At 46.5% G+C, this 25,387-nt stretch overlaps 5 protein-coding genes across 10 annotated transcripts; 4 read left to right on the forward strand and 1 right to left on the reverse strand.

Annotated features, from left to right (window-relative positions):
- The first annotated feature begins 110 nt into the window (after window positions 1-110).
- Window positions 111-4,706, forward strand: LOC6542113 (RNA-binding protein 5-B). Its single transcript, XM_001968226.3, has 12 exons — window positions 111-435; window positions 497-940; window positions 991-1,210; window positions 1,271-1,340; window positions 1,568-1,641; window positions 1,968-2,045; window positions 2,107-2,233; window positions 2,347-2,583; window positions 2,644-3,114; window positions 3,172-3,961; window positions 4,022-4,271; window positions 4,333-4,706. The coding sequence occupies exons 1-12, from the start codon at window positions 317-319 to the stop codon at window positions 4,447-4,449; spliced, it is 2,997 nt and encodes a 998-aa protein (XP_001968262.1). The 5' UTR covers window positions 111-316; the 3' UTR covers window positions 4,450-4,706.
- A 60-nt stretch (window positions 4,707-4,766) lies between these two features.
- On the forward strand, window positions 4,767-9,576 carry LOC6543145 (RNA-binding protein 5-B). Of its 4 annotated transcripts, none has more exons than XM_026978234.1 (13): window positions 4,767-4,949; window positions 5,037-5,139; window positions 5,205-5,603; window positions 5,976-6,204; window positions 6,262-6,331; window positions 6,581-6,654; window positions 6,997-7,074; window positions 7,135-7,261; window positions 7,352-7,588; window positions 7,640-8,053; window positions 8,117-8,912; window positions 8,974-9,223; window positions 9,290-9,576. In XM_026978234.1, exons 2-13 carry the CDS (start codon window positions 5,039-5,041, stop codon window positions 9,404-9,406), a joined length of 2,892 nt encoding a protein of 963 aa, XP_026834035.1. In that variant the 5' UTR covers window positions 4,767-4,949; window positions 5,037-5,038; the 3' UTR covers window positions 9,407-9,576. The 4 variants fall into 4 exon arrangements, with proteins under 4 accessions (XP_026834035.1, XP_026834034.1, XP_001968263.2 ...); XM_026978233.1 differs by having other exon boundaries at window positions 4,767-4,941; XM_001968227.3 differs by having other exon boundaries at window positions 4,767-5,139.
- Window positions 9,410-11,147, reverse strand: LOC6541865. The gene is made up of 2 exons (XM_001968228.3): window positions 10,659-11,147; window positions 9,410-10,590 (listed from the first exon to the last, which is right to left on the reverse strand). Exons 1-2 carry the CDS (start codon window positions 11,047-11,049, stop codon window positions 9,614-9,616), a joined length of 1,368 nt encoding a protein of 455 aa, XP_001968264.1. The 5' UTR covers window positions 11,050-11,147; the 3' UTR covers window positions 9,410-9,613.
- A 14-nt stretch (window positions 11,148-11,161) lies between these two features.
- LOC6541571 (queuine tRNA-ribosyltransferase catalytic subunit) lies at window positions 11,162-12,837 on the forward strand. The gene is made up of 2 exons (XM_001968229.3): window positions 11,162-11,378; window positions 11,447-12,837. Exons 1-2 carry the CDS (start codon window positions 11,290-11,292, stop codon window positions 12,642-12,644), a joined length of 1,287 nt encoding a protein of 428 aa, XP_001968265.1. The 5' UTR covers window positions 11,162-11,289; the 3' UTR covers window positions 12,645-12,837.
- Window positions 12,838-13,127: 290 nt separating this feature from the next.
- LOC6543128 (dnaJ protein homolog 1) lies at window positions 13,128-24,832 on the forward strand. Of its 3 annotated transcripts, none has more exons than XM_026978236.1 (6): window positions 13,128-13,540; window positions 18,396-18,537; window positions 18,600-18,898; window positions 18,966-19,194; window positions 19,254-19,623; window positions 24,275-24,832. In XM_026978236.1, exons 3-6 carry the CDS (start codon window positions 18,673-18,675, stop codon window positions 24,500-24,502), a joined length of 1,053 nt encoding a protein of 350 aa, XP_026834037.1. In that variant the 5' UTR covers window positions 13,128-13,540; window positions 18,396-18,537; window positions 18,600-18,672; the 3' UTR covers window positions 24,503-24,832. The 3 variants fall into 3 exon arrangements, with proteins under 3 accessions (XP_026834037.1, XP_026834039.1, XP_026834038.1); XM_026978238.1 differs by having other exon boundaries at window positions 19,266-19,623; XM_026978237.1 differs by having other exon boundaries at window positions 13,128-13,348.
- Window positions 24,833-25,387: the final 555 nt, after the last annotated feature.

Below are 25,387 nucleotides of genomic sequence, written 5' to 3' on the forward strand. Positions count from 1 at the left end.
GTTTACAAAATACAAATATTTTTTTTTTACAAAATAGCAGCAAGAGTTCTTAATCCCATATTTCGTTGCCAAACATATTCGCTAAATACGCGCATTTGCGGCCCAAGTGCCATCTCTAGCTTCACCGAGCCTATCGATATTTCGTTGTGAATGGCAAATCGAAGTATTCTTGAGAAAAAAGATCCGGTAGTCCTCCATAGGGAAACCGGGATAAAAGGATTATAACTCGGTAGCCAAACAGATATTGGAGAGCTTCCGCATCGGAGCTCTCTTTCCTCTCGTGCCTGCCCATCGTCAAAGCCTTTGAGAGTCGGAAATGGACTCAAGTAGTCGGCGCAGTTACTCTGGAGGAAGTGGCAACGAAGGAGGACGGGGCAATGATTACTACAAGTCTAGGCCGGGGTCTCGTTACAGTCGATCCAGGTCGCGTTCCCGGTATGTTAAACTTACTAGATTCATGCGTTCGTGTGCATTAGAACTGAAAAAACCTTTTCAGTGAGCGGAACCGCGGCCATGGAGGATACAGGCACCGGAATTCTCGCTCCCGAAGTCGGGATCGGTCGCCCGTGTTTAGGAGCGATCAGCATCGCGGTGGTCGAGGAGGAGGTAGTAACGGTGAACCCGACCTGTACCACAAGCTGATCAACGACGACTACAGGGATCAGGATGATCGCAACTACAACTCCAGGAGCAACTTCGATAACCGCCAGTTCCGGAGACATGATAGCTTTGACCGTCGGAATCGGGACAGAGATTGCGAGAGCGATCGAGAACTAAACGACTATGAGTACGAACAGCGCTCCCGCGACTTGGACTCCCGCGATCGTAACTCCAAGGACAGGGACAGGTTTCAGAATAGAAGTCGCAGCAGGGAACACAGCAGACCATGGAACAGAAACCATAATCACGACGAAAGAAGCGGAAGCAACGAGCGGAACACGTGCGTATAAAGGCTATGTTCTATACCTAATAATAAGCCTAATCATCCAGGCGTCCCCGAGAACACCGCATGTACAACGGAGGTGGCAGAACCCGTAGTCGCGATCGAGAGCATCGGGAGCAAGATCGGGATCGTGATCGGGAGAGAAGGGGCTCTTCAGATTATGACAGCGATGAAGGCCACATGCGCAGGAGCAAATACCGATCCACCACTGAAGCTCTAAATATTATTATAATCTTTGGTCTAACTAAGGAAATGACCAGAGCAGATGTAAGCTACCAAGAAAAATAGCAAATGATAGATCCTCCAATTATAGATTAACTTCTCTAGATTATGAGCGAGCTGATAAAGGTGAACATGGAGCCTGCCTGCATTCGCATTATCCGGAAACAAGGAACAGGTGGGTTACGAAATCACTAAGTTTGTTCTTACAGCGCAGACGTAAGTAGGTTCTAAATGTATGAGCGGCTTGGCGCTAATGGAGGCGAAGTACAAGTACCAATCGAATTTACCCGGCCACATGAATCGAAAAGAATACAATACTCCACAAAAATGTTACAAACCTATCGAAACATTCAACATTTTTTGACGAAACCATTTTGTATCTGCTTCTATCCGAAAATTTAGATTCATCACGCGGTATAGCGTTTGTCGAGTTTAACACCGTTGAGGAGGCAAAGCAATGGATGGATATTACACAGGTATCAGCGCAATCGACCAGATCCCCTTGAATCTTTGATCATCAGCAGCCAAGGTTCTTTCCCAGGCAATGATAATAAGGAATTCCTCTCTGTTTAGTTATCTTTGTCCAACCAAAGATAAAAGTTACTTGGAAACTAAGCACGACAGTATTGTTTCATTAAAATTGCTCAAGAAAGCCACTCGAGGAGATTGTCATCAGCTTAAACTTCGCGTTACGAAACACAGAGCAATCCGGTGACTGTGTAGAGTGTGAATGAAGGCATCCATTCGATGAGTTACTAATCCGCAACCTTTCCTTCTCCTATTTCCATGTCTGGCGCTCCAGGGCGTTCTAAAGTTAAATGACGAGCGGGTGAGCATGCGGTACAGCCACAAGCGAATTCAGGACTGGAATTGCAACAAGGTATGTTCTAGGATGTTCCAGGATCATGTTCTATATATAAATAATGTGTTTCTTGTTCCAGTGCGGCGTCTGCAACTTCAAGTTTAGGTTCTATTGCTTTGTGTGCAAAACATCCCGGGAGGACAGCGAAACCACCTTCTCCTCCGGCAGCGAGGGCGTGGACGAAGTCAGCAGCATCCTCACCAAAAGTATACAAGCCACATACACTCTCTTGCCATCTCGCTTTGTAGATTTGATCGCAATGAAATCGAACAGACCACTGACCGCCACGATTTCTCTACCACTTCCTCAATCCACGCAGAGATCATGCTTCGCAACCTGGACGCCCTTACCAACGAAGAGGCTGTGCTCACCGCCCTCCAAAATCACCTAAAGGATCTGAGCAAGACGGTGAGCAAGGTGCTAATCAGTCGGGATTCCCTGACCCAGGCTTCTCGAGGAATTTGCTACCTTCACTTCGACACTCTCGTCGACTCGATGAATGTGCACAATGCATTGACTTCGCTGGATCCTCCACTTACCCTAGACGACAGACTTGGTAAACGGCTTTACATCTAAATGCTTTTTACAACTTATAAATAACTGATACTTTTTCCAGTGGCCATTACCTATTGCAACGACATGGAGGAGCGCCAAGCATTGCCCAAGAACTCTAAAGCATTAGCAGTTAAGGCCAACGATGCAACTGATAAAAACGGGGCCGTATCAGCGGTTCCTCCCTCAGGAGTGGGTGGAAAATATACTCTGGCCGATGTTCCACGACTCGCTGAATATAGTGCTTCCCTTTACGCTTCGAATCCCGCAGAGCACGCTCATTATGTCCAGTACTATACGGAATATTACACGGCAGATATAACCAAAAAGAACAGGGATTCTCACTTAACTGAAGCCAATTCCGGAGCAGCGGTTGCCCTCTCGGCCATCCAGCGCAAGCAGAAGAAGATGAACAGTATCGAGACCACAATCACAGCGGCGGCCACAGCTGCCGCACAGGCAGCGGCGGAAGTGAAGGCCACATTGGCTGCTCAAGTGGTCAGTGCGCCCAAGGGCAACGATGGAAAGATCTACCGTAAGTGACGGCATACTATTGTTTGCTAGCACTTCATTATATTTGATTATATTGCAGCCTCTCCCGACGTGACGCAGTACCAGTTTGATAAGACATCGGGCTACTACTACGACAGTACCACGGGTCTCTACTACGATGCCCACTCGCAGTACTACTACAACAACGAGACGGGTGCGTATCTGTATTGGGATCAGCGCAGGAGCACCTACGTGCTGGCCACGCCGGCCTCCACTCAGGCGGCTCTCCAGGAAGTCCTGGCCGACGCCGAACAAAAGGAGGAGGAGGCCAAAAAGGCAAAGGAGAAGGATAAGGAAAAGGAGGGCGGAAATAAGCACGACAAGGTCAAGGTGGCCAAGAAGATTGTCAAAGACATGGAGAAGTGGGCCAAGCAGCTAAACCAGAAAAAAGACTACACCGCAGTGGCCACCCCGCAACCAATATTGGCCAACGAAGTACCCACCACTTCGCGTGGCAATCAAGGCGGATATGCCGATGTGGGATTCTCTATTCTCGAGAAGAAGGAGCGGAGCAAGTTGAATGACTATGCGGCACCACCGGCTGTGGGTCCAATGAACAAGCTTGTAAATGCCTATGGCGGAACATCGGACTCCGAAGAGGACAGCGCTCCAAGTTCGCAAACCACACTGACCTCAGCAGGTGTTAGCGGCCGAGCAGGCGCTGAAGAGTCTGATTACGTGGACTTCCAGAAGCTGACGTGCCTGCTCTGCAAACGTGCCTTCCAATCGTTGGAAATTCTCCAGAAGCACCTGAGGATGTCCACTCTGCACAAGGAGAACCTGGCCAAACTCAACCACAGCACTGGAAGCAGCATCGAAGAGGCACTGGCGTATGTGAAACCGCGTTGTGTGGTGTGGTATATTATCATTGAATTCATTTTCATTCTCAGCTATCGAGATCGTGCCAAGGAGCGCAGGCTGAAGTACGGCGAGAGCGATCCTCCTCCACCTAACAAGAGCAGGGAGCGTTTCGAGCAGGAGATAAAGACACTGCACTCGCGGCAAAAGCATTCTACTAGCGCTGCTCCAGCCATGCCCATCAGTTCGAGCAACGTTGGCAGTCGCCTCATGCAGAAGATGGGTTGGTCCGAGGGCCAGGGATTGGGCAGGAAGAACCAGGGACGCACCCAGATCATAGAGGTAAATGAGGTGACTTTTAGCTATGCATTGCATTCAAATAAACACTTGTGTGTTCCCTCAGGCTGACGGACGCTCCAACCATGTGGGCTTGGGCAACAAATCGGCGCAAATGATACCGGGCAACGACTACAAATCCTACATAAAGAAGATGATGAAGCAGCGCTATGAGAATGCCTGAGAATAAGCCGTTTCACATGAAATCGTTCCATTTGAACTGAAATCGCCTTTTAATTCAGGTTTTTGAGAAACAGTGGCGCGAAAAGCTGAAATTATATTCATATTATATATGAAGCTTCTTGAGTATTGGCTTTGGCGTTCTTTTGAAGTCAACGAGAAAATGTGAAATTGTCCTTCTAGTTAGTAATATTATTGTTTGAGTTATGATTAAGCGAATTCAAATCCTTATTCGAATGTACAAAATAAAATCTAAAGCTGGCAAGTTTAAATGGTTCCGTGTTGGGCAACATCGCTTTGCCGGCGCTACCCAGCACTGCCCGACAGACAGTTATCGATAACTGGCTGTCAAATACTAGGGGTGGCAAAGGAGGCCGAGAATTTTTTCTATTCGTGTTTTTTTTGGGACCGGATAGCTATTTGTTTCTGTCTCAATGCACAGAGACTTCGAGTCTGGGAACAAGTTAAACCAGCTTCGCATCCTGTTGGAATTGTGGTAAACAAGTAAGATGTGCCTGCAAAGACGGTTCATCTAAATGGCAAAAGGCCAAATCGAAAACTCTGAATATAATTACCATCGATTCGCATTAGATATGGATTCTCGATATGGTCGCAGCTTCTCGGGAGGCAATGGAAACGGTAGCGACTCGGGACACAGGCGCTACACTCGCTCCCGTTCCCGATCTCGATCCAGGTAGGTCGTCCTTTGTCCAGCTGGAACCTCTAGGTGTAATGGACTACTCGAATATACCATTTCAGGGAGCGAAGTCGGGACCGCAATGAGTACAGACGTCGCAACTCCCGTTCCCGCAGTCGGGAGCGCTCCTCCCATTATAGACACGATCGCAGTCCGGATCGCGATCTCTACCGCGATCTGATCAACGAGGATTACGAGGATCAGGGTAGCTACAAGTCGAGGCACAGCTTTGACCATCGCCAGCATCACAAGGAGGATAACTACGATCGTCGGGATTCTGATAGTCAGGGTCGCAGGGATCATGATAGCTACAGCAACCACGACCGTCATGAACAGAACAACTACGATAAGCGTGGCCAGGATAAATACGATAAGGACCGCGAGCACCGCTGGAAAAACTACGATCGGGTTTCGAAGGAGCCCAATCATGATGACTTAGATCGGGGATCAGAGCGCAGCAGGTACGAACTTATCTAGATTGCATGTTAGTCATATAATGCTCGGCTTTCTCAGTGCTCATAGTCTGTGTATGTTTGGATTAAATTGTTTATTTACAAGGGTTCTATAGGAAGGGAATGTCTCAATTTCAATCAGGCCTTAAGACCTATCGTCTTTCACCTGGTAACCAATTGTAATGGAAGTCAAAATAATTTGAATTCACTTTGTATTGTACATAAGTGTCGGCATAAATGCATTCAAATCATCTTATGAATCATTCATGCTCGCTGTATTTAATTACATTGGATTGTATACATTGTTTCAAGCGAACCGAACGGGAAATATATTCAACAAATCGTAGTTTGTATAGCTTTAACTAATCGCTTCCTTTTCAGCCGCAGCAATGACCATCGGCAGTTCAATAATAATGGAAATAGCAACTCCAGCAGCAGTAATAGAGATCGCGAGAGGGATCGCGAACGCGACAGACAGTATTCCTCGGATGAGGACAGCGACATGGCCAGCGAATTTAGGCACAGAGGTGGCCATAGCAGTGGTAACAGCGTGGAGCCCTTGAACAACATAATCATCTTTGGTCTGAGGAAGCACGCCACGGAAGCAGACGTAATATTTCAAGAATAAGCTAAGAAAATTCAGAATTAACAAAGTAATCCCCCACAGATCATGGGCGAGCTGATCAAGGTGGACCTGGAGCCCAGTTCCATTCGCGTAATGAGGAAACAGCCAACAGGTGGGTCACATTTCTGTGAGTTATATTCGATTTAAAAGTGAAAAAGTAAAGAAAAAGCGTGAGTATTGCGTGACCAGCAATATGTTCGATATAGGACTTATACCAATTTAAATTATACTTGGCTTACGACATCAGCAGCAAAATTCCACAAACAAAAATACAATCCCCAAAAATGATACAATGCTTATAAACAACCAACAACATATTTTGACAAAAACATTTTCGTATCTGCTTCTATCTAAAATTTAGGTGCCTCACGCTGTTTTGCATTTGTCGAGTTTAAAACCGTTGAGGAGGCGAGACATTGGATGGAGTTAACCCAGGTATCCCTACAAACCACAAGAATCTTGAACATTCTCGAATCCGCCAAAACATAAATGACGGCAAGATCCAAAAGCTTGGCACCCACTGTAGAGATATGTATGCCTTGAGTTCAATTCTGCTGGTGGGCTGTTTTCCTTCCTTCCTGTTTTCCTTCTGCTTTATATCAGGGAACTGAACTCAAAGGCGGGATTTCGCGAAAAGGAAACAATCAGCATCTGCGGCATCTGCGCGATGCCGAAAAACACAGAAGCAACCTGGTGACTGTGTAGTCTGTGAAAGATTAGCTTCTCAGCAGTTTCAGTTACTAATCCTACTGTTACCTCTTCTATTTTTCCGCGCAGGGTGTCCTCCAGCTGGGCGATCATCGTGTCACCATGCAGTACAGTCACACTCGCATCTCGGATTGGACTTGCATTAAGGTACATATGTTCTGCAAATTTACAGATTGGCAACAATAACTAGCTTTCTTTATTCATCAGTGTGGTGCCAGCAACTTTAAGCGCCGCTTTCTATGCTACATGTGCAGCTCCTCGCGGGCGGAGAGCGAGAATGCTCTTTCCGGAGACGCCGAGGGCGTCGACGAGATCAGCCGCATCCTCACAAAAAGTATATCCACCATGAGCAATATCTTTCAATGCCGTTTCCCTAGCTAATCAGCTAAATACTCCACTAACCTGCCACGCTTTCCCCATGCAGAGATCATGCTTCGCGGCTTGGACGCGCTGACAAACGAGGAGGGCGTGCTCACTGCCCTTCAGCAGAGCCTGCCCGACCTGGCCAAAACAGTCAGCAAGGTGCTGATCAGTCGCGACGCTTTAACCCAGGCATCTCGGGGCATTTGCTACCTCAATTTTGACACACTCATTGATTCTATGAACGTGTTTAATGGGCTGACGGCGTTGGATCCGCCACTCACTCTGGACGACAAAACTGGTAGATTAAATCATTAGTCCTTTAAAAAATAGTTAAAACCATTTATTTCAGTTATCGTCACCTACTGCATTGACTCCGAAACTCGTCAAATGGGGCCAGCCGATGGCAACTTATTTAGACCAGCTGAATCAGTGATGCCTCCGTCTGCCGTTACAGTGGGCTACACTTTGGCGGATGTGCCTCGTCTAGCGGAGTACAGTGCGTCCGTATATGCCTCGAATCCGCTGGAGCATGCTCACTACGTGCAGTACTATACGGATTATTACACGACTGAAATAAGCAAGAACAGCGGAGATCCTCACGTGACGGAGGCCAACTCCGGAGCTGCCGTTGCTCTCTCGGCCATCCAGCGCAAGCAAAGGAAGGTTAGCCAGATGGAGACCATGACCACTGTGTCAGAGGCGAAGGCCGCCTTCCTTGCCAGGGGCGCAACTGCTCCCAAGGGTAACGATGGAAAGAAATACGGTAAGTGACTGATGTCGAACAGTAATGTCCAGTAAAGTCAAACATTCGATTCTTCATTGTCAGCTACTCCCGATGTTTCCAAGTACCAGTACGACGAGACCTCTGGCTACTACTACGACCTCGTCACGGGTCTCTACTATGATGCTCACTCGCAGTACTACTACAACAACGAGACGGGTGCGTATCTGTACTGGGACCAGAAGAGGAGCACATATGTGCTGGCCACACCCGCCTCCACCCAGGCAGCCCTCCAGGAAGTATTAGCTGATGCCGAGAAGAAGGAGGAGGAGGCAAAAAAGGCAAAGGAGAAGGAAAAAGAAAAGGAGGAAGCCGGCAAGCCCGACAAAGTGAAGGTGGCCAAGAAGATCGTCAAGGACATGGAGAAGTGGGCCAAGCACCTGAACCAGAGAAAAGACTACACCGCAGTGGCCACACCGCAGCCTATCCTGTCGGAAACTGAGGCGCCCACCACCTCGCGTGCTTCTCAAGGTGCATATGCTGATGTGGGCTTCTCAATCCTTGAGAAAAAAGATCGCGTCAAGCTCAACGACTATGTGGCGCAGGCAGGTCCTCCAGCGATCAGCAAATTGGTGGGCGCGTATGGAGGACCTTCCGATTCGGAAGATGATAATGGTGGCAATCAGAAAGCACTTGAAGCAAGCGGTGGGTCTAGACGAGGCGTTGCCGATGAATCGGACTACGTGGATTTCCAAAAGCTTACTTGCCTGCTCTGCAAGCGTGCTTTCCAATCGCTGGAAATCTTGCAGAAGCATTTAAAAATGTCCAATCTACACAAGGAGAATCTGGCCAAGCTTAAGCAGAATTCCACAGTTGAGGCTGGGATGGATGAGGGTCTATCGTAAGTGCCAATATGCTGCTAGAAAGTTGATAAACCAACTGATTTATTTACCCGTGTTTAGCTATCGTGATCGTGCTAAGGAACGCAGGCTGAAGTACGGAGAAAGCGATCCTCCTCCCCCAAATAAGAGTCGGGAGCGTTTCGAGCAGGAGATAAAGACTTTGCAGTCGCGCCAGAAGGATTCTTCTGGGGCTACTCCAGCCATGCCCATCAGTTCGAGCAACGTGGGCAGTCGCCTCATGCAGAAGATGGGTTGGTCGGAGGGCCAGGGATTGGGCAGGAAGAACCAGGGACGCACCCAGATCATAGAGGTAAGAGTCGAAGAGGAGGGGACGGATAAAGGAATATGCATAATGCAATGTTAATTTTATCCACAGGCTGATGGTCGTACCAACAATGTGGGGCTGGGCAACAAGTCTGGCCACTTGACGCCTGGAAACGACTACAAATCCTACATCAAGAAGATGATGAAGCAGCGTTACGAGAACGCATGAGACTCTCCTTGAAGTGTATGACTTTATTCCGCTTAAATATAGGGGCATTTAGGCATTGTTTACCTCGATTACACTTCCCCACCACATTGCGCTCATTTAGCATTAGTTGCGAAGTTAACATTGTAAATAAGTAGTTCGTAAATACAGTCTCAAATTAGGTTTGACTTAAATTTTGAATGCTCCAAGTGTGGAATGTTGCAGGGACATCTAAATCTCGTCCATGTAGCCATGCTCATAGGCATGGCGCACGGTCTTGAAAATCTCCTGGTTCGCCTCATCGCCTCCGATGTCCAAGGACAACTGGTGGAAGGCAGGGCCGTGCATATCCGTTTCGAAGAGGCGGGACAACTCGGCGCAATCCTTCTCAGCACCGAGCAGCCAGGGCAGGAAGTGCATGCACACCATTGGTCCGTAGAAGGCATATCGTTTAAAGTGGGCATTGAAGCGCTCAAAGCTGTAGTCCTGCAGCAACTGATCCACCCGATCATCGGTCAACTCGTTCCGGTTTCGGCGCAGAACCAGTTCCAGCATTTCGATCATGTATCGATGGTACTTGCGCAACAAGTCTGCGTAGATCTCGTTCCTGCCTTCGGATGGCGTGTTCATGTACATGAAGAAGCTGAGGTCAATGGCCGTGGTGCTGAAGCGGAGCTCCTGGAAATCGATGGCTTTGATACCGTCCACCCTATCCCCGTCTCCGTAGTGGAACAGCACATTGTTCCTGTTGTAGTCGCCGTGCAGGAAGGTGGCAAAGTGGCTGTCCGGTTGATCTTCGCCAAAGGAGCTGGTGCGAATTCTCTCCAGCAGGAGTGTCGGCTGCTGGAAGTACTTCTCCCGCAGTCGCTCTATGGCGACCTCGAATCCGGCATCTGCGCCCTGGAGGAGCTGCTCCTTCTGCCGGTCGTAGAACTCGTAGAACCGGTCGAAGGCCACGCGATACAGGACATCAAAGATGCCCGTTCCTGAGCCGGAAACGAAGGGCATGTCCAACACTCCCGCGCGTAGGCGAGCATGAACGTTGGGCTGGAGGATTTTCGTGGCATAGCCCAGGGCGTGGAACGGACCCACTAGCCCCACCATGGCCTCCAGTTGATCCCGACGAAGTGTGAGCCTTGGACCCAACTGGTAGCCATCGCCCTTGAGATGTTTCAGAGCCAGCACTGATTCCCTACCATTCCCGAAACCTGCAGAAAGGTAAACAGTGAAGGTAGAAGGGAGGTCATGGAAGCAACAATTTCAGCGTGGAGCGCACCTTCAACCTGACCAAACCTGGCGAAGTAGCAACGAGGAACCCAGTTCTTCACCACATCGCTTTCCAGGTGGCTCGTCCGCAGGACATTCTCATAGGCGGGCAGGATCTCGGCGTAGGCGAAAATTTCGTTGGAGAATTGGATGTACGAATTGCTGCTCTCCCGGAACTCCTCCGTTCCCTTCATGAACTTCACCAGGATGACCTCCGTTCGCTTGCGCTCGGCGATGACCACGTCCAGCGTAACGGTGTACAGGGCGGACATGAAGCCGTCCAGTCCATTGGAGCACTCTACGCTGTGCGATTCCAGCGAAGCACTCGGTCCAAAGTCCTTGAAGATATCGTACACCAGGTGGCGCTCGATATAGTCCAGCTGCTGCTGTTGCGTCGACATCGTGACCTCCACGCAGGATCTTAATGGCTAATCTTCACTTGCAATGTACTAGGTACGTGTGTACTTGACCGGGCAAATCATCAAAGTGGTATCGATAGCCACGAGCAGGGAATTTGGGAATTTGGTATATTCCCGGTTTCTGCGAAGTGGTCACACAGAACTGCGATTGAAACGTGCACCGGCGTATTGCGCGTAAACATAACACATTTCCCGGGGATTTATCTAGTCATTGCCACCTGAATGGGTCCCAGCAAGATTCCTCCGCTGACCTACAAGGTCGTGGCGGAGTGCTCCGTCTCCAAGGCCCGGGCGGGACTGATGACCCTAAGGTGAGCCTCTTCGTATGATGGATTCCTGAAAACTGTGACTAATCCGCATTACCAACTGTTCCAAACAGGCACAGCGAGGTAAACACGCCGGTCTTCATGCCCGTGGGCACACAGGGCACCTTGAAGGGCATCCTGCCGGACCAGCTCATCGAGCTGAACTGCCAGATCCTGCTGGGAAACACCTATCACCTGGGCTTGAGACCTGGAATCGAGACCCTCAAGAAGGCCGGTGGTCTGCACAAGTTCATGGGCTGGCCCAGGGCCATCCTGACTGATTCCGGTGGCTTCCAGATGGTTTCCCTGCTGCAGCTGGCCGAGATCGATGAGCACGGCGTGAACTTTCGCTCGCCCTTCGACAACAGTCAGTGCATGCTGACGCCGGAGCACTCCATCCAAATCCAGAACGCCATTGGCGCGGATATTATGATGCAGCTGGATGATGTGGTCAAGACCACCACCACAGGTCCCCGGGTGGAGGAGGCCATGGAGAGAACTATCCGCTGGGTGGATCGCTGCATAGAGGCGCATGCCCGCGACGATGACCAGTCGCTGTTCCCCATCGTCCAGGGAGGATTGGACGTGCCGCTGCGACAACGTTGCGTTTCCGCCCTGATGGAGCGCCAGGTTCGAGGCTTCGCCGTGGGCGGACTAAGTGGTGGCGAGAGCAAGCACGACTTCTGGCGGACGGTGGATGTCTGCACTGGCTATCTGCCCAAGGACAAGCCGCGCTACCTGATGGGCGTGGGTTTTGCGGCGGATCTGGTGGTCTGCGTGGCCCTGGGCATCGACATGTTCGACTGCGTCTTCCCCACCCGGACAGCTCGATTCGGTTGCGCCCTGGTGGACAGTGGGCAGCTGAACCTCAAGCAGCCTAAGTACAAAATGGATATGGAGCCCATCGACAAGGACTGCGAGTGCAGCACGTGTAAGCGCTATACCCGCTCCTACCTGCACCACATCGCCACCAACGAGAGTGTCTCCTGCTCCCTGTTGAGCATCCACAATTTGGCCTATCAGCTCCGGCTGATGCGCAGCATGCGCGAGGCCATCCAGCGGGATGAGTTCCCCCAGTTCGTCACGGACTTCATGGCCAGACACTTCGAGGCGGAGCCCGTTCCGGCTTGGATACGAGAAGCTCTGTCAGCTGTTAACATCCAGTTGCCGGCGGATCCGGAGCGGACAGATGACCAGAAACAGAGCCAGGCAAAGACCGAAAAGAGGCGCGAAACTGCGACCCTGGCAGAGGACCAGGTGGCCTCCAGCTAACATCACAGAGAAAGCTCTGTGTTTTGATACACTTTTATGTAGAAGCTTAATGTTCATTGGCACATTTAAATACCCTGAAGGCATTTTATATGTTATACGTGACATACGTCACAAATACCTAATAGACATACAAAAAATTGAAAAAATTAACTACATTTTAAGAAATAATATAGTGCGGAGGTATAAATTCATATCCCACTTTGTGCTTATAATTAATTGAATTTATTTTATTTATTTTACTAAAGGTTCCCTCAAGTTGCCTTAGCAGTCTATCACACCCCATCGCAGGGTAGCAGAATACTGGTTTTCGGTTCTGCTCTGCCCACGTATCTTCCGCTCTTGCGTAAAGCTCTCGATTCGGTTTTACCTATGGGAAAAAGCTCCCTGTAGCTATAGTATGACGCATAGTGCAAATCGGTGGCGATCGTGGTTCTCGCGCGGAACGACCGCCCAATTAGTGATATTCTACTTGATTTTCGCCTTTTCCACGGCTTCCTAGAGCAGATGTGCGGTAAATAGGGAAAACAAAGATCGGATCGCTGGGAAGCACTCACTCTTCTGTGCCTGGCGCATATCTGCTGTGGACTGAACTCTCTGGGGGACAAGAGATCCCAGCGACTCGAGACCGAGACTCGAGATCTCAGAGAGCGGAGTGGAGTGGTGCTGTTGGTGCTGCTGTTGCTTCTGGCGCGGTGGATCGTTCAGTGAGTCCCCAAGCGTTGTCGCGTCCACTTTGTCGCGGTTTCTGTCGCGGATTCGAACCACTGACTAACGGTAGTGCTGCACGCATCTGGCGGCAAATTGGCAGCGAGAAGCCCGCGCTAATAATACTTTTTGAAAGCCGCCGAAAGGATTGCGAGTCCATATCAAGCATACGCCCCATCAGCCAATCAGTTGTAAGGAGCCCCCCAATTTATTGGTTTTCCACTGACAATTAATCACGGACTTGCTGTGCGTGTGTGTGTGTGTGAGTGCTGGAGTGACTAGTGTGTGTGTGAGTGTGAGTGTGATTTTGCCTCGATTCGTTTGCCAAATGTGGTAAAAGCGAATGAAATAAAAAAACACATTCGAGTCGACAAACAATCGTGCTTTTTATGGCGCTGTCGCCTTCGACTGAGCCCAGGATTTCGATTGGAGCATCCACGGGAGTGGAAAGTGCCCGAAAACCCTTATATAAAGTATACGCCAAGTGTGTCTGCCAAATCCAAAAGCGACTTTTCCGCTCGCTTTATTATTTATATTTTTGTATTTGCCATCGTTTTTGGCTTTGGCCTGTGTGTTTTTGAATTTCATGGTTTCATTTCTTTAAATAAGTTTTATTTATAGCACTTTTAGTTATTTTTGTGTATATGTTTTTTTTTTTATTTGTTCTCACCAATTTCGCTGCTGCCCAGTTCGCCTGATTATTTTCCGAAATCTTCACGCCGATTCTTTGGAATATTCGTATGGGGCTTCCATTCTGAATTCTACTGTGTGCACACGATGTGTGAAGTGATTTGTGTTCGAAATTCGGTTTAGTTAAAGGTGCCCATAGGGTGGACCACAAACCGGAGAATGCAAGTATACTCAGAAATACTGTGGAAAAATCAGAGAGAATCGTGGGAAGAACGCACTTCCAAAACGCAAAATATAGAGAAATGGCAATGAAATTCGCATACCATGGACATGCCAAGTATATAGAGTTTACCTCCTGAGTAATCCCATAGATAAACTGCTTATAAGCCTCTACTATTGCCTCATTTTTGAAGCACCCAAACTCGCTGGCCACAATTCATAAGTAATCGAAAAGAGTAAACACCCAATGGAGCCGATTGTGATTGAGGCACTTGGCAAAGAGACTTTCGGCCTCCAAGCTCAAAGTCAGCCAAATGGCCAATACCAAATGGCAACAAATGACCAGCGAAGCGGGTAAAAATAAAGGGAAAACGGAAAACTATGATGATTGCCGCTAATCATAATCACACCAGAATTGTCTGCTCGAACCGCTGGTCATTTGTTTTTGCCCAGTATTTATAAATTATGACACATTCGCATTTGCATTTGCGAGTGGAAGAGAAAAGAATTCTTCGGGCGGCACTCTTCGAACAGCTGCTGCGTGGGCGGAAGACTGGGGGCGTGGTCGAGAATTGTTTTGATGGTCTTCGAGCCGCGGACCACATGCAAAGTTCGTAATTCTTCTTCAAAAACAAAAAACGAGAGTGAGAGCGAACATGTGGAGGAGCTGGCCAATTAAGCAAGTAATTATGGCGAAAAGACACAAGGAAATACACTTTCGCCGCTTTTTTGTGGCAATTGATTAATTTCGTGCCCGCAGTCGCCGGCTAAAAAAAGCTCGCTTTAATTATATAAATTAATGAACCCTGTTTATAAGAGCGGAAATCAAAATACAGCTTATCAGCCAATTAGGCACATTCACAAGTGGGGCGAGCAAACTTAAGGCCATCAAATGACTTAAGTTTTAGTGCCATAAGCAAATACTCTGCAATTTCACTAAAAGCCCTCTGATTACATTTTAATCAGAATGCCACGCCAAGTCAGCACCAATTTCCGCACAAGGAACATTTATGCCAAACAGCTGAAACAAGTTTTTCATTTATTTGGTGCGGCAGTAAATGGGATTCAAAAATCTTTGCCTAATAGTTATTCTATGCAAATCGCTGTTTGCATAAATAAACAGAAATGGAATGCTTGCCTGCATGTTCTGCCGCCCCGAAATCAATGCTCTTGGCCAATTAGCTAGAATTCCGGCGAAAACAGCGGTTCATCTGCAGGATGAAAAAAGTGTAACCAATTCCATGCAAATGGCTGAGTGCTGATTCACTTGTCCAGGCGAACATTTCTCCAAAATCGAAAATGTTTGGCTGCCGATTGCGTGGGCGGCTCACTCCGCGTGCAGAGGTAAACCCGCTTAGTCATTGGACCTATTTTTGCATCGGATTTGCGGCTTGGAAACACCCACCCTGGAAATTGTTAGTTGCCGACGTCTTTGGACGCTTTTTTGGCCATCTAATGCTGCTTGGCCTAAACGATTTGCCGCACCAGTTTTGTTCTGCGACATTTCGGCGAGTGTGGGTGAATAAACTTCATGGTTTCGATGGCAAAAAACATTGCCATTGGTTGACAATGAATGGCTTTTGTTGCTGACTTTGAGAAATACAAAAAAAGGGAAAAAACATGCGTTGTTTTCGTATCTTTGAGAGCGAGAGTAAACGGCTGGACTTGAATGTGAGTTTTGACAACCTTGAATGCTGAGATTTGAGGCATGGAGTGCAAAATGACTGGACATTAGGTCATGGAAAATTACTGATTACTTACAAGCTGGCAAAGATGATGGCTTTTTAAATAGGCAGCACCTACTTTCCGCACAGGTACACATACATTTTTAATCAGCTACCCGTCGTTTTGAACTTGATTTAATCAGTGGCGATAAGAGATAACTGCTATATATAGTTGAAGTAAGCTGGCACTTGTTTATCAATCAATTAGCTCTGGCTCAAATGCTTGGTATCGGGCTTATTTATCCAAGGAGACAAATGTTGACTGTGGCATTAGTGAGCGATTTATCTGAAAAATCTCTGGCCTGATCGCTTTGGGGCAATAAATAACAGATCTGAATGGCCCCACATAAATCACTCTGCCAATTTGAAATTCGTTTATTATTTAATTCAGTTTCTTTTAATTCCATTTCTCCACCTCTCTGCCGGCTTTGGACAAGTGAGCATTAGTTGAGCAAACTGGCAAATACGAGGCACCCAATGGGAATTAAAGCTGCCGAGTTGGGCATTAATAAATCAAGTTCAATTCAATTAGTGCAATCCGGGGACACAAACAGTTTTCATTTCCCCCATCGGCGGGCTCTCATAACCTACGACAATTTATAATGCCACAGCGAAGTGGAAAGAAATGCAAATGCAAATGCAGATTGCAGATTGCAACAAACAACGCGGCATCCGAACAAAATGACAATGGAAACGTTGGAAAAGCAATTCGCTAATAACGCAGCAGCCAATAAATTGTTAAACAAATGTTATTCAGCAATCAATAAATGAGCTGAGCTGCCGCCAGAGTCTGGTGAATAATACATGCGGAAGTGGGTGGCTGGAGGTTCCGCCCACCCGAAACATGTTGTAACTGCCATAAAAAGCGACTTTATATGGCATGGCGGTAATTTCGATCCGGCATGAATTTGATTTGCACCTTAAGCCCGTAATTTTGCACGAAACAATGCCTATAATTCAATAAAGAACCATAAAGAGAATTACTGAAACGCGCGCGCAAAAATCTCTGGCGATGAAAAATATATAATTTAATCATTGGAGTGTGCAAAACATATAAAACGCATAACATAATCGCGTTGCGTAATATATTTCACACATTTCACTTGCCCGAATCGCCAAAAAGTGACAGAAAAACGTTCTTTGAATGAAAGAAAATGTTGCCAATGTGTCGGGAAAAATGTTCTGAAAAAATAGCAAATATGTGCGACCTTGTCCCTGCTCGCTCAATATGGCACACATTTGGAACCGATCCGGAATGTATCTCACGATCCGCGATCCGCTGGCAATTTTATGCACAATGACTGCAGCTGACTAATTTCTGGATGGGAATGGATTGGAATGGATTGGAATGGCGCTGATCGCATCAATCGTCCGCTGTCAATCTCCCCAATAGCGAATCTTGTGTGCCCCCAAAGAAATCGCAACTCAAGGCGCACAAAGTGGCGTCAGAATTGTCAACGCAACGAGTTTTGTATCTACGCAATGAAATTCGAAATTCCAAGATGAAATCAGTTAAGCACAAGGCTGAAAAGCGTTTCGCATGCTAATGAATTTTGGGGATGCGATCTTGAACTTGAGCGATGACAGGCCTTCAGTGCAATTAAGGTATCAACGATCATCTGGCTTATCATGGATTATAGAATGCTGCGATGCCATAAAAGCAGGAGATAAATAGACAATTTTTAGAGGAAAGACATATGCTTTCCTAATAGTGTTCAAATAAAAATCTAATTCCCATTTATCAGCATGTGTTTACACAGTTTCCTCTGCTTTTCATAAGATATGCGGCCTGATTGTTGTGGTTGAGAAAACACAACGCTGTCAGAAGTAATGGTGATCTTCAGAAGATTGACTTATTAGGAAACCGCAGTTCAGATCGAAGCAGGAACAGTTTTATGTTACAGCTGTCTCCACGCCCCTGATAGACATGTCAACTAATCAAGCCGTCGTACTACGGGGTATTCCAGCCCAGGGATCTCAGAAATACTCATAAATGTCATCGTCAATTCCCATTCAAGTGGCTCATGCTCAACTCAATTGGACACCCCAGAGCCTCAAAATTCTCGAAGATGTTAAGGTCAATGCAAATTGGCTCGGGAGCAATTCTCATCACTAGAAACACACGAGTGTGTTCGTGAAAAGTATGGGCATTAGAAAGATGTCTGTTTGGCGAACGCTTAAGAATATTAAGTAAATGGCTGGGTACATAGAGCATTAATTGAACCTGCATCTCAAAGTCTGCCCAGGCTGAAGTGTCCATCAAAAAGATGTGTGTATATTTGGGAAGGGTGAGAAGTGCGCATGGAAAAGCTCCAATGTTTCGGAAAGAAGAACAAATACTTCTAGCTGGCCGGTCTAAAATTAGTGAAAGGCGTGGGCGGCTCAACATTGAAAATTGTGACGCGTCTTATGATCCGAATGGAAGTACCTATACACAGCTAAATAAATGTATACGATTGCCCGATTTTTGCAGATCCTCTCCGATAGCAGAGCAGTGAAACAGCCAGAGGGAACGACAAGATGCATGTGCCATTATAAAGTTGAAGGGAAGGACAGCAGATCATAGCCACTAAGGAGGTCCTCGTTATATATGGAAACCGACCACTGATATTATTGTAGGTAGCTAAATCTGCTGAGCCATATATCTACTTCTAATGCTACCCCACTTCGGTTGCAGATACTAGACTACAGCGAACTTGAAGAGAGAACCCGCACATAGAACCCGCTCGCCCACACAGAAGTAACCGGAAATGGGTAAGGACTACTACAAAACACTGGGGCTGCCCAAAACTGCCACCGACGATGAGATCAAAAAGGCCTACAGGAAACTGGCCCTGCGCTATCATCCGGACAAAAACAAAGCCGCCAACGCCGAGGACAAATTCAAGGAGGTCGCCGAGGCCTACGAGGTCCTTTCGGACAAGAGCAAGCGGGAGGTGTACGACAAATACGGCGAGGATGGTCTGAAGAGCGGAGGTATGTCAGCTTGCAGGACTTGCAGGACTCGATTTCTTATTGCTAAACTCGAACTGCTTACTTTCAGGCACGCGCAATGGCGGTCCATCGAGCAACTCGTTTACATATCAGTTCCACGGGGATCCGCGGGCCACCTTCGCCCAGTTCTTTGGCAACAGCAATCCGTTCGCCTCGTTCTTCGACATGGGCGACAACCTGTTCGACAAGAACGTGTTCGACCTGGACACGGAGCCCGACTTCTTCTCCTCGCCCTTCGGCGGCATTGGGTCGCGGCATGGTCTGGGCAGTGGCTTCAGGTGGGTCCAACCGCCGTTCCGTTTTCGGCTACCTGTAGTTCCGTGCTCATCTCTCGCAGGCCCTCTTTCAGATCACACTCCTTCAACGTGCACACGCCGTTCAAGAAGGAGCAGAAGCAGGATCCGCCCGTCGAACACGATCTCTATGTGACGCTGGAGGAGATCTACCACGGCTGTGTTAAGAAAATGAAAATCTCCCGGCGCATCGTCCAGGCGGACGGCAGTTCCCGCAAGGAGGAGAAGTTCCTCGCGATATCCATCAAGCCCGGCTGGAAGTCCGGCACCAAGGTCACCTTCCAGAAGGAGGGCGACCAGGCGCCCGGCAAGATCCCCGCCGACATTGTGTTCATCATCCGGGACAAGCCGCACGCCATGTTCAAGCGCGAGGGCAGCGATCTGCGCTACACGGCGAGACTGACGCTCAAGCAGGTGAGTCCTTGATCGGATAGCATGCGGAAGTAGCTCAGAAGTATATCAGAAGTATGTCAGAAGTATATCAGAAGTATATCAGAAGTTTATCCGAAGTATCTCATAAGTATCTCAGAAGTATCTCAGAAGTATATCATTAGTATCTCAGAAGTATCTCAGAAGTATATCATAAGTAGCTCAGAAGTATATCAGAAGTATCTCAGAAGAATATCAGAAGTATATCAGAAGTTTATCAGAAGTATCTCAGAAGTATATCAGAAGAATCTCAGAAGTATCTCAGAAGTATCTCAGAAGTATATAAGAAGTATATCAGAAGAATCTCAATAGTACCTCAGAAGTATATCAGAAGAATCTCAATAGTATCTCAGAAGTATATCATAAGTATCTCAGAAGTATATCAGAAGTATCTCAGAAGAATATCAGAAGTATATCAGAAGTTTATCAGAAGTATCTCAGAAGTATATCAGAAGAATCTCAGAAGTAGCTCAGAAGTATGTCAGAAGTATCTCAGAAGAATCTCAGAAGTATATCAGAAGTATATCAGAAGTTTATCAGAAGTATATCAGAAGTATATCAGAAGTATCTCAGAAGAATCTCAGAAGTATATCAGAAGAATCTCAATAGTACCTCAGAAGTATATCAGAAGAATCTCAATAGTATCTCAGAAGTATATCATAAGTATCTCAGAAGTATATCAGAAGAATCTCAGAAGTATATCAGAAGAATGCCAGAAGTATATCAGAAGAATCTCAGAAGTAGCTCAGAAGTATGTCAGAAGTATCTCAGAAGTATATGAGAAGAATCTCAGAAGTATATTAGAAGTATGTCAGAAGTATCTCAGAAGTATATCAAAAGTATATCAGAAGTATATCAGAAGTTTATCAGTTGAATCTCAGAAGTAGCTCAGAAGTATGTTAGAAGTATGTCAGAAGTATCTCAGAAGTATATCAGAAGAATCTCAGAAGTATATCAGAAGAATGTCAGAAGTATCTCAGAAGTATATCAGAAGAATCTCAAAAGTATCTCAGAAGTATCTCAGAAGTATATCAGAAGTTTATCAGAAGTATCTCAGAACTATCTCAGAAGTATATCAGAAGTATCTAGAGGAATGCTAAGGCAATTGGGAAATGAACTGACCAATAGCTCATAGTCCTGAGCCACTCCCAGCCAGCGAATTCGCGTCATGTTTCTCCAAGGGCGCCTAGCCTAATTCCACTTCAGTCTCAGCCATCTTAAGAGCCCGGTTTCCATGAGGGAGCTGCGGCTGGGTTCTCACAGAATGGCGCCCAATTAGAGGCGCAGCCAGTGCCCAAATCAAATCGTAATGAAATCGGGCAGACAAAATGGTTATGGCCAGATTTACCATATACGCGCCGAGCAGCAAAGCAGCCGCCAAATTGGTCGACATGGTCAAGTTTCAATTAACGGAGCCGGAGAATGGGTTTTGGCCAACAGGCTGCTCCGTAGATTGGCTCCCACTGAGGTGTTAGATTTTTACACGGTCGCCGAAGCGCAAAACTTCGCAGTTGGGGCCAAAAATATGGTCAGGCTGGGAAAAAAATATCGAAAATTTTGAAATTCTCAAAACCAAGCGGCGAACAAGCTGAAGTGACACGCCACTGAGTTGGCAGTCATGTTAAAATTGTTAATTGCATTAAGTAGATTAAATAGTTGACTTGGCTCCGTCGCAGATTTTTAACATTTTATTGCTTGTTAGTGCGACAAATTTAGTAAATATTTTTGGGCTGCTCGCTCGCTGCCAGCCACTTTTGGCATAGTTGGCCAAATATTTTCGCTGCCTCTGTTTTGAATTGAATTTATGAATTCCGTTTTGGCTGTGCTTTTGAGCTAAAAGTGTCATGTTGCTGCTTCTATATAGCAATATTTGACACGGTTATTTGGCGCTGAGTGGACAATGAGTGGACAATGTGAATGGGCCTAATTGAAATATATTTCGGCCAGAAGTGTATGAATTATAACATATCTAGATTTACTTGCCAATCTGGTTAACAAGAGCCAATAAATCTGCGCTTCAAGATTCCGTTCGACCCAATAAAGCAGCCATAAGGCAATTGGAGCTCCATATATGACCATCCACATAATTGCGAACAGCGTTTTCAATTTTTTCTGTCATATTCTCTGTGGCAGTAAATTTAATGCGACTCATAAATTACATCATCGTTTACGATAATATTGAAGTCAATGAGTTTCGAATTAATTCTTGCTTTACGTTTTTGGTCTTGTGTTGTTTTCATTCGGATGCATATGGCTGATGATATATAGACTGAGCAGTTTCGGTTTGAATTCTAAATTCTGCTCACCGGTTGGATTCCGCACTTTCCAAATGGAAATCAAATTGAACAATGCTTTTGTTTTCGAGTGCCTGCGCCAAACTAACCCGATGGACAATTCAAGGATTTCAAGGATGTGCGGGTGTAACCAGAACTCCTGGTCCTGTGTAGTTGATGGCCAGACGTTGTTGTTTTCGATGTCTGCCCAATGGCATTGTCATTCGACTGGTGGCCCAAATGATTTGGTGTCCTCTTTTTTCACTTTTTACGAAAAAATTCCAAGTTCTATACAAAACCATTTTGGTAGTCGAGAACTTCGTTTGCATTTTGATGACAGTTGTCAATTGGGTTGGGTGGGCGAAAAGAGTTTGGGCAAAAAAAGAGGCGGAATAATAATGCCTTATGACATGCGATTGAATGCTGTTGATTCGTTTTCCCCTCGAAAATCGGAAAAGTTCCAGCTAAACCTTCACTCAGTTCAGCGAGAGTGATTGTCTGGAGCAGTTTGGAAAAAATGGCCAAAAGCGACCATAAACTGCAAAATATATGCCGGAATTTATGTTCCCTGCCTGACACTCTCCGTTAAGCTGAGCCTGACATTCGGATTTATCGCCCAGTGATGACTCCATGCACGCAGAGAAAAAGTGGGTCCCATAAGTATTATAAGTAACTACTGAACTTGGGTTGATAGTTGCACACTTGGTATGCGAAACTCACAGCGAAATTGGCAAATCACCTGATTTTTTCGCAGTTCAGCTTATAGCTCACAGGCTGGGCAACGGGTTTCCATATCCTTTCCTAAACTCCCGATTCAGATACGGATTTATCTTTATCGATGGGAAGTGCTCGCGAAATCATTTGTACGCCCTTTGTTTTCGGATAGCGCTGTTCTGCTTTTTATGCTCCAGCTGCCGTAAAAGGCAGCAAAGTATTTAAGCTGTTTTTCTGTCTTTTTGGCCGCGACAACATTTTCAACATTTTCGACATTTCCATTAAAAAATATTGATGCTGGTCGTCGTCATCACGGGAACAGGTTGTTGTTGCTGTTTTCTGGTCTGTCGTCATCAGTTTATGTTGTCATCGCTTCAAAATCGCCAGTCGGCGAATACTCAATACCGATCGGCGATACAAAAGTACGCGCATACGAGTATATATTTAAATATTCACAAGGTGTGCACTTTGGTTTTGTCGCAATTTATATCGAATTTATATTCGAGGCGATTTCTTGTTGAATTTACAACTTATTTGTGCTTTATTGGGTGAGGCTCGGGCACATTGACATCCATTTAACACGTGTCCGGCAAGTTCTTTGGTTACAAATCACTTGTGACAAGTTATGGAACGGCACAAAATATTATATCATCTGTCGATGGGCATCGAAAGGGCTTGTTCCGATTGCGGGCTTAGATCAAAAACCTTTTTTCCAGTTCTGCTAACCATAAATCACAGTTGAGGTAGGGTTTGACATGCCATTTATGGGTTGTTTATGGGTTGCGCCGCAAAGTTTGAAACGTAAAATGTAGCAGTCCGGACCCGAAAGGATTACCATAGATAATGTGTCATCTTGGGGTTCCTTATGGCAGACTAACGAGGCAGAATATATGATCATAGCTCCGAGAACTTGGTCTTCTTGAGTGACTCACATGACATACACTTCCTGTTTAATAAGCAATGTTCATGGCCAAAACCCACAGAATTGATAAGATAAGCCGCACGCTTAAGTATCAGTATCCCAATTAAATCGGAAAATATCGAAGTATTAAATTCAATGATGTTCGTCGCAGAATTTCCTCGGGGAAAAGGTTCAATCAATGGCAGTTTCCCAGTTCGGACGGCAATTAATTGAGTAAGCCACATAACTGTCTGGGCCGAAAGCAGAACTGATTGATGCCCATCTTTTAGTGGGCCAATTAAACAAGTCGCTTGTCAAGCGAACGAGCCGAAGTATCAATGGAAAACATGGCCAAAAGAAGGAGAAAGTGGTCGGAAAAGGACATGGCAGTGTGTCAACAAGATGTTTAAACACGAATTAGGCGACATAGAAAAGGATTTACAAATGTTGTGTTCGATGCGAAGCCAAACAAGCATTTGAGCTCCAATGGCCGGCCACCTAAACAGGATTACCCGGGCAAGATTGATAGATTCCACTCGACAGCGGCACCCATGTGTTGTGTTTGCCCATTTCGGGCTTGGGCGGGAAAGCAGCAGGGAATTGAGTTATTGGCCGGGGTATTTGCTGACCTTATTGATTGATAAGCCGAGAACCAAAGTAAATATTATAGAAAGTAAATACAGTAGGTGGGGCTACGCCTCGTGGGAGACACCATCTAACTAGTGTGTCTTGTATTTCATTCTTACAGGCCCTGTGCGGCGTTGTCTTCCAAGTTCCTACCATGTCCGGCGATAAGTTGCGCATCAGCACCATGCAGGAGATCATCAAGCCGAACACGGTGAAGCGCATCCAGGGATACGGCCTGCCATTCCCCAAGGACACGACGCGCAAGGGCGATCTCCTGGTGGCCTTCGACATCCAGTTCCCGGAGAAGCTGACCGCCGCCCAGAAGGAGGTGCTCAGGGACATGTTATGAGCTCCTTGGGAGAGTCCAGGCGCTTAGTCATCCATTCTAACGCACTAAAACCAAACCGATCCATCGCCGATCAATGGCCCATTCATACGTCGTAATCACAACCCCATCGAGATCTTGCTCCCATTTTGCTTGTTTTTGTGTTCAGTGAAACATTTGCGCATTTTTTACAGGAACTCCTCTTAACAATCGGTTGTGCTCATCTGCGCCACGAACGTGTTGCATAATATGTATGTTGACCATAGTTATTATATCATTAATTCTTAATTTATTTGTCTAAATTAAAGCTAAATTTAATAAAATGACACACAAACACGTGGAAGAAAAAACAAGCGACATGCCCGAGTCCAGTTTCTGTTTCAAGGTGTAGTTGTATTTATATTTCAGAGCCAGTCTTCAAGTTGTTTAAACATATAATTCTTGACAAGACTGCACTTTGGTGGAGTCATGTTTCTGCAATTGTAAAGTTTTCTGCGAAAGGAAAAGTGGAGTTGCCTTCTTGGTAATCGCAAAGCGTTTGGCTAATTAGCTGCCGTTTCCAGTCGGTCGCCCCCCCACAGAAAAACACGCCCATGTCAAATGGAATGCTGCTCGTTAAGTCATTAAAATTGCATGAAGTCAAAACTTTATGGTCTGCAAAGTTTGCGTCAAAGCCGAGCAACTAGCCCAAAAAAAGGAGCACATTCTGGCGAGCCGAAAAAATGAAACGGTATAAAAGAATGCTAGAAAGTTGGCAGAAGAAGCAACTTCAAAGCTGGCAAATGGTAATTCGTTTAGCAAGAAAGCCGGCGACAGACGGGACTTAGACATCCACATCGCCACGAACGCATTTCATTTGCAGACAATAAACAGCAGCAGCAGCAGCAGCAGCAGCAGCAGCAACAACAA

Source organism: Drosophila erecta, unplaced genomic scaffold (genome assembly GCF_003286155.1).
Source record: "Drosophila erecta strain 14021-0224.00,06,07 unplaced genomic scaffold, DereRS2 tig00000055-arrow-pilon, whole genome shotgun sequence".
NCBI classification, from domain to species: Eukaryota; Metazoa; Arthropoda; class Insecta; order Diptera; family Drosophilidae; genus Drosophila; species Drosophila erecta.

What these genes read in the sequence shown, in the direction of transcription:
- LOC6541865 (XM_001968228.3), bottom strand. Translation starts at nt 11,049, where the DNA reads ATGTCGACGCAACAGCAGCAGCTGGACTATATCGAGCGCCACCTGGTG. An exon ending in CAGGTTTGGTCAGGTTGAAG is followed by an intron (nt 10,591 to 10,658) that starts GTGCGCTCCACG and finishes ACCTTTCTGCAG; the next exon opens with GTTTCGGGAATGGTAGGGAA.
- LOC6542113 (XM_001968226.3), top strand. Translation starts at nt 317, where the DNA reads ATGGACTCAAGTAGTCGGCGCAGTTACTCTGGAGGAAGTGGCAACGAA. An exon ending in TATCCGGAAACAAGGAACAG is followed by an intron (nt 1,341 to 1,567) that starts GTGGGTTACGAA and finishes CCGAAAATTTAG; the next exon opens with ATTCATCACGCGGTATAGCG. An exon ending in GACGCACCCAGATCATAGAG is followed by an intron (nt 4,272 to 4,332) that starts GTAAATGAGGTG and finishes GTGTTCCCTCAG; the next exon opens with GCTGACGGACGCTCCAACCA.
- LOC6541571 (XM_001968229.3), top strand. Translation starts at nt 11,290, where the DNA reads ATGGGTCCCAGCAAGATTCCTCCGCTGACCTACAAGGTCGTGGCGGAG. An exon ending in GCGGGACTGATGACCCTAAG is followed by an intron (nt 11,379 to 11,446) that starts GTGAGCCTCTTC and finishes TGTTCCAAACAG; the next exon opens with GCACAGCGAGGTAAACACGC.
- LOC6543145 (XM_001968227.3), top strand. Translation starts at nt 4,982, where the DNA reads ATGGCAAAAGGCCAAATCGAAAACTCTGAATATAATTACCATCGATTC. An exon ending in CGGATTGGACTTGCATTAAG is followed by an intron (nt 7,075 to 7,134) that starts GTACATATGTTC and finishes TTTATTCATCAG; the next exon opens with TGTGGTGCCAGCAACTTTAA. An exon ending in GGGATGGATGAGGGTCTATC is followed by an intron (nt 8,913 to 8,973) that starts GTAAGTGCCAAT and finishes ACCCGTGTTTAG; the next exon opens with CTATCGTGATCGTGCTAAGG.
- LOC6543128 (XM_026978236.1), top strand. Translation starts at nt 18,673, where the DNA reads ATGGGTAAGGACTACTACAAAACACTGGGGCTGCCCAAAACTGCCACC. An exon ending in GGATGGTCTGAAGAGCGGAG is followed by an intron (nt 18,899 to 18,965) that starts GTATGTCAGCTT and finishes GCTTACTTTCAG; the next exon opens with GCACGCGCAATGGCGGTCCA. An exon ending in GGTCTGGGCAGTGGCTTCAG is followed by an intron (nt 19,195 to 19,253) that starts GTGGGTCCAACC and finishes CATCTCTCGCAG; the next exon opens with GCCCTCTTTCAGATCACACT.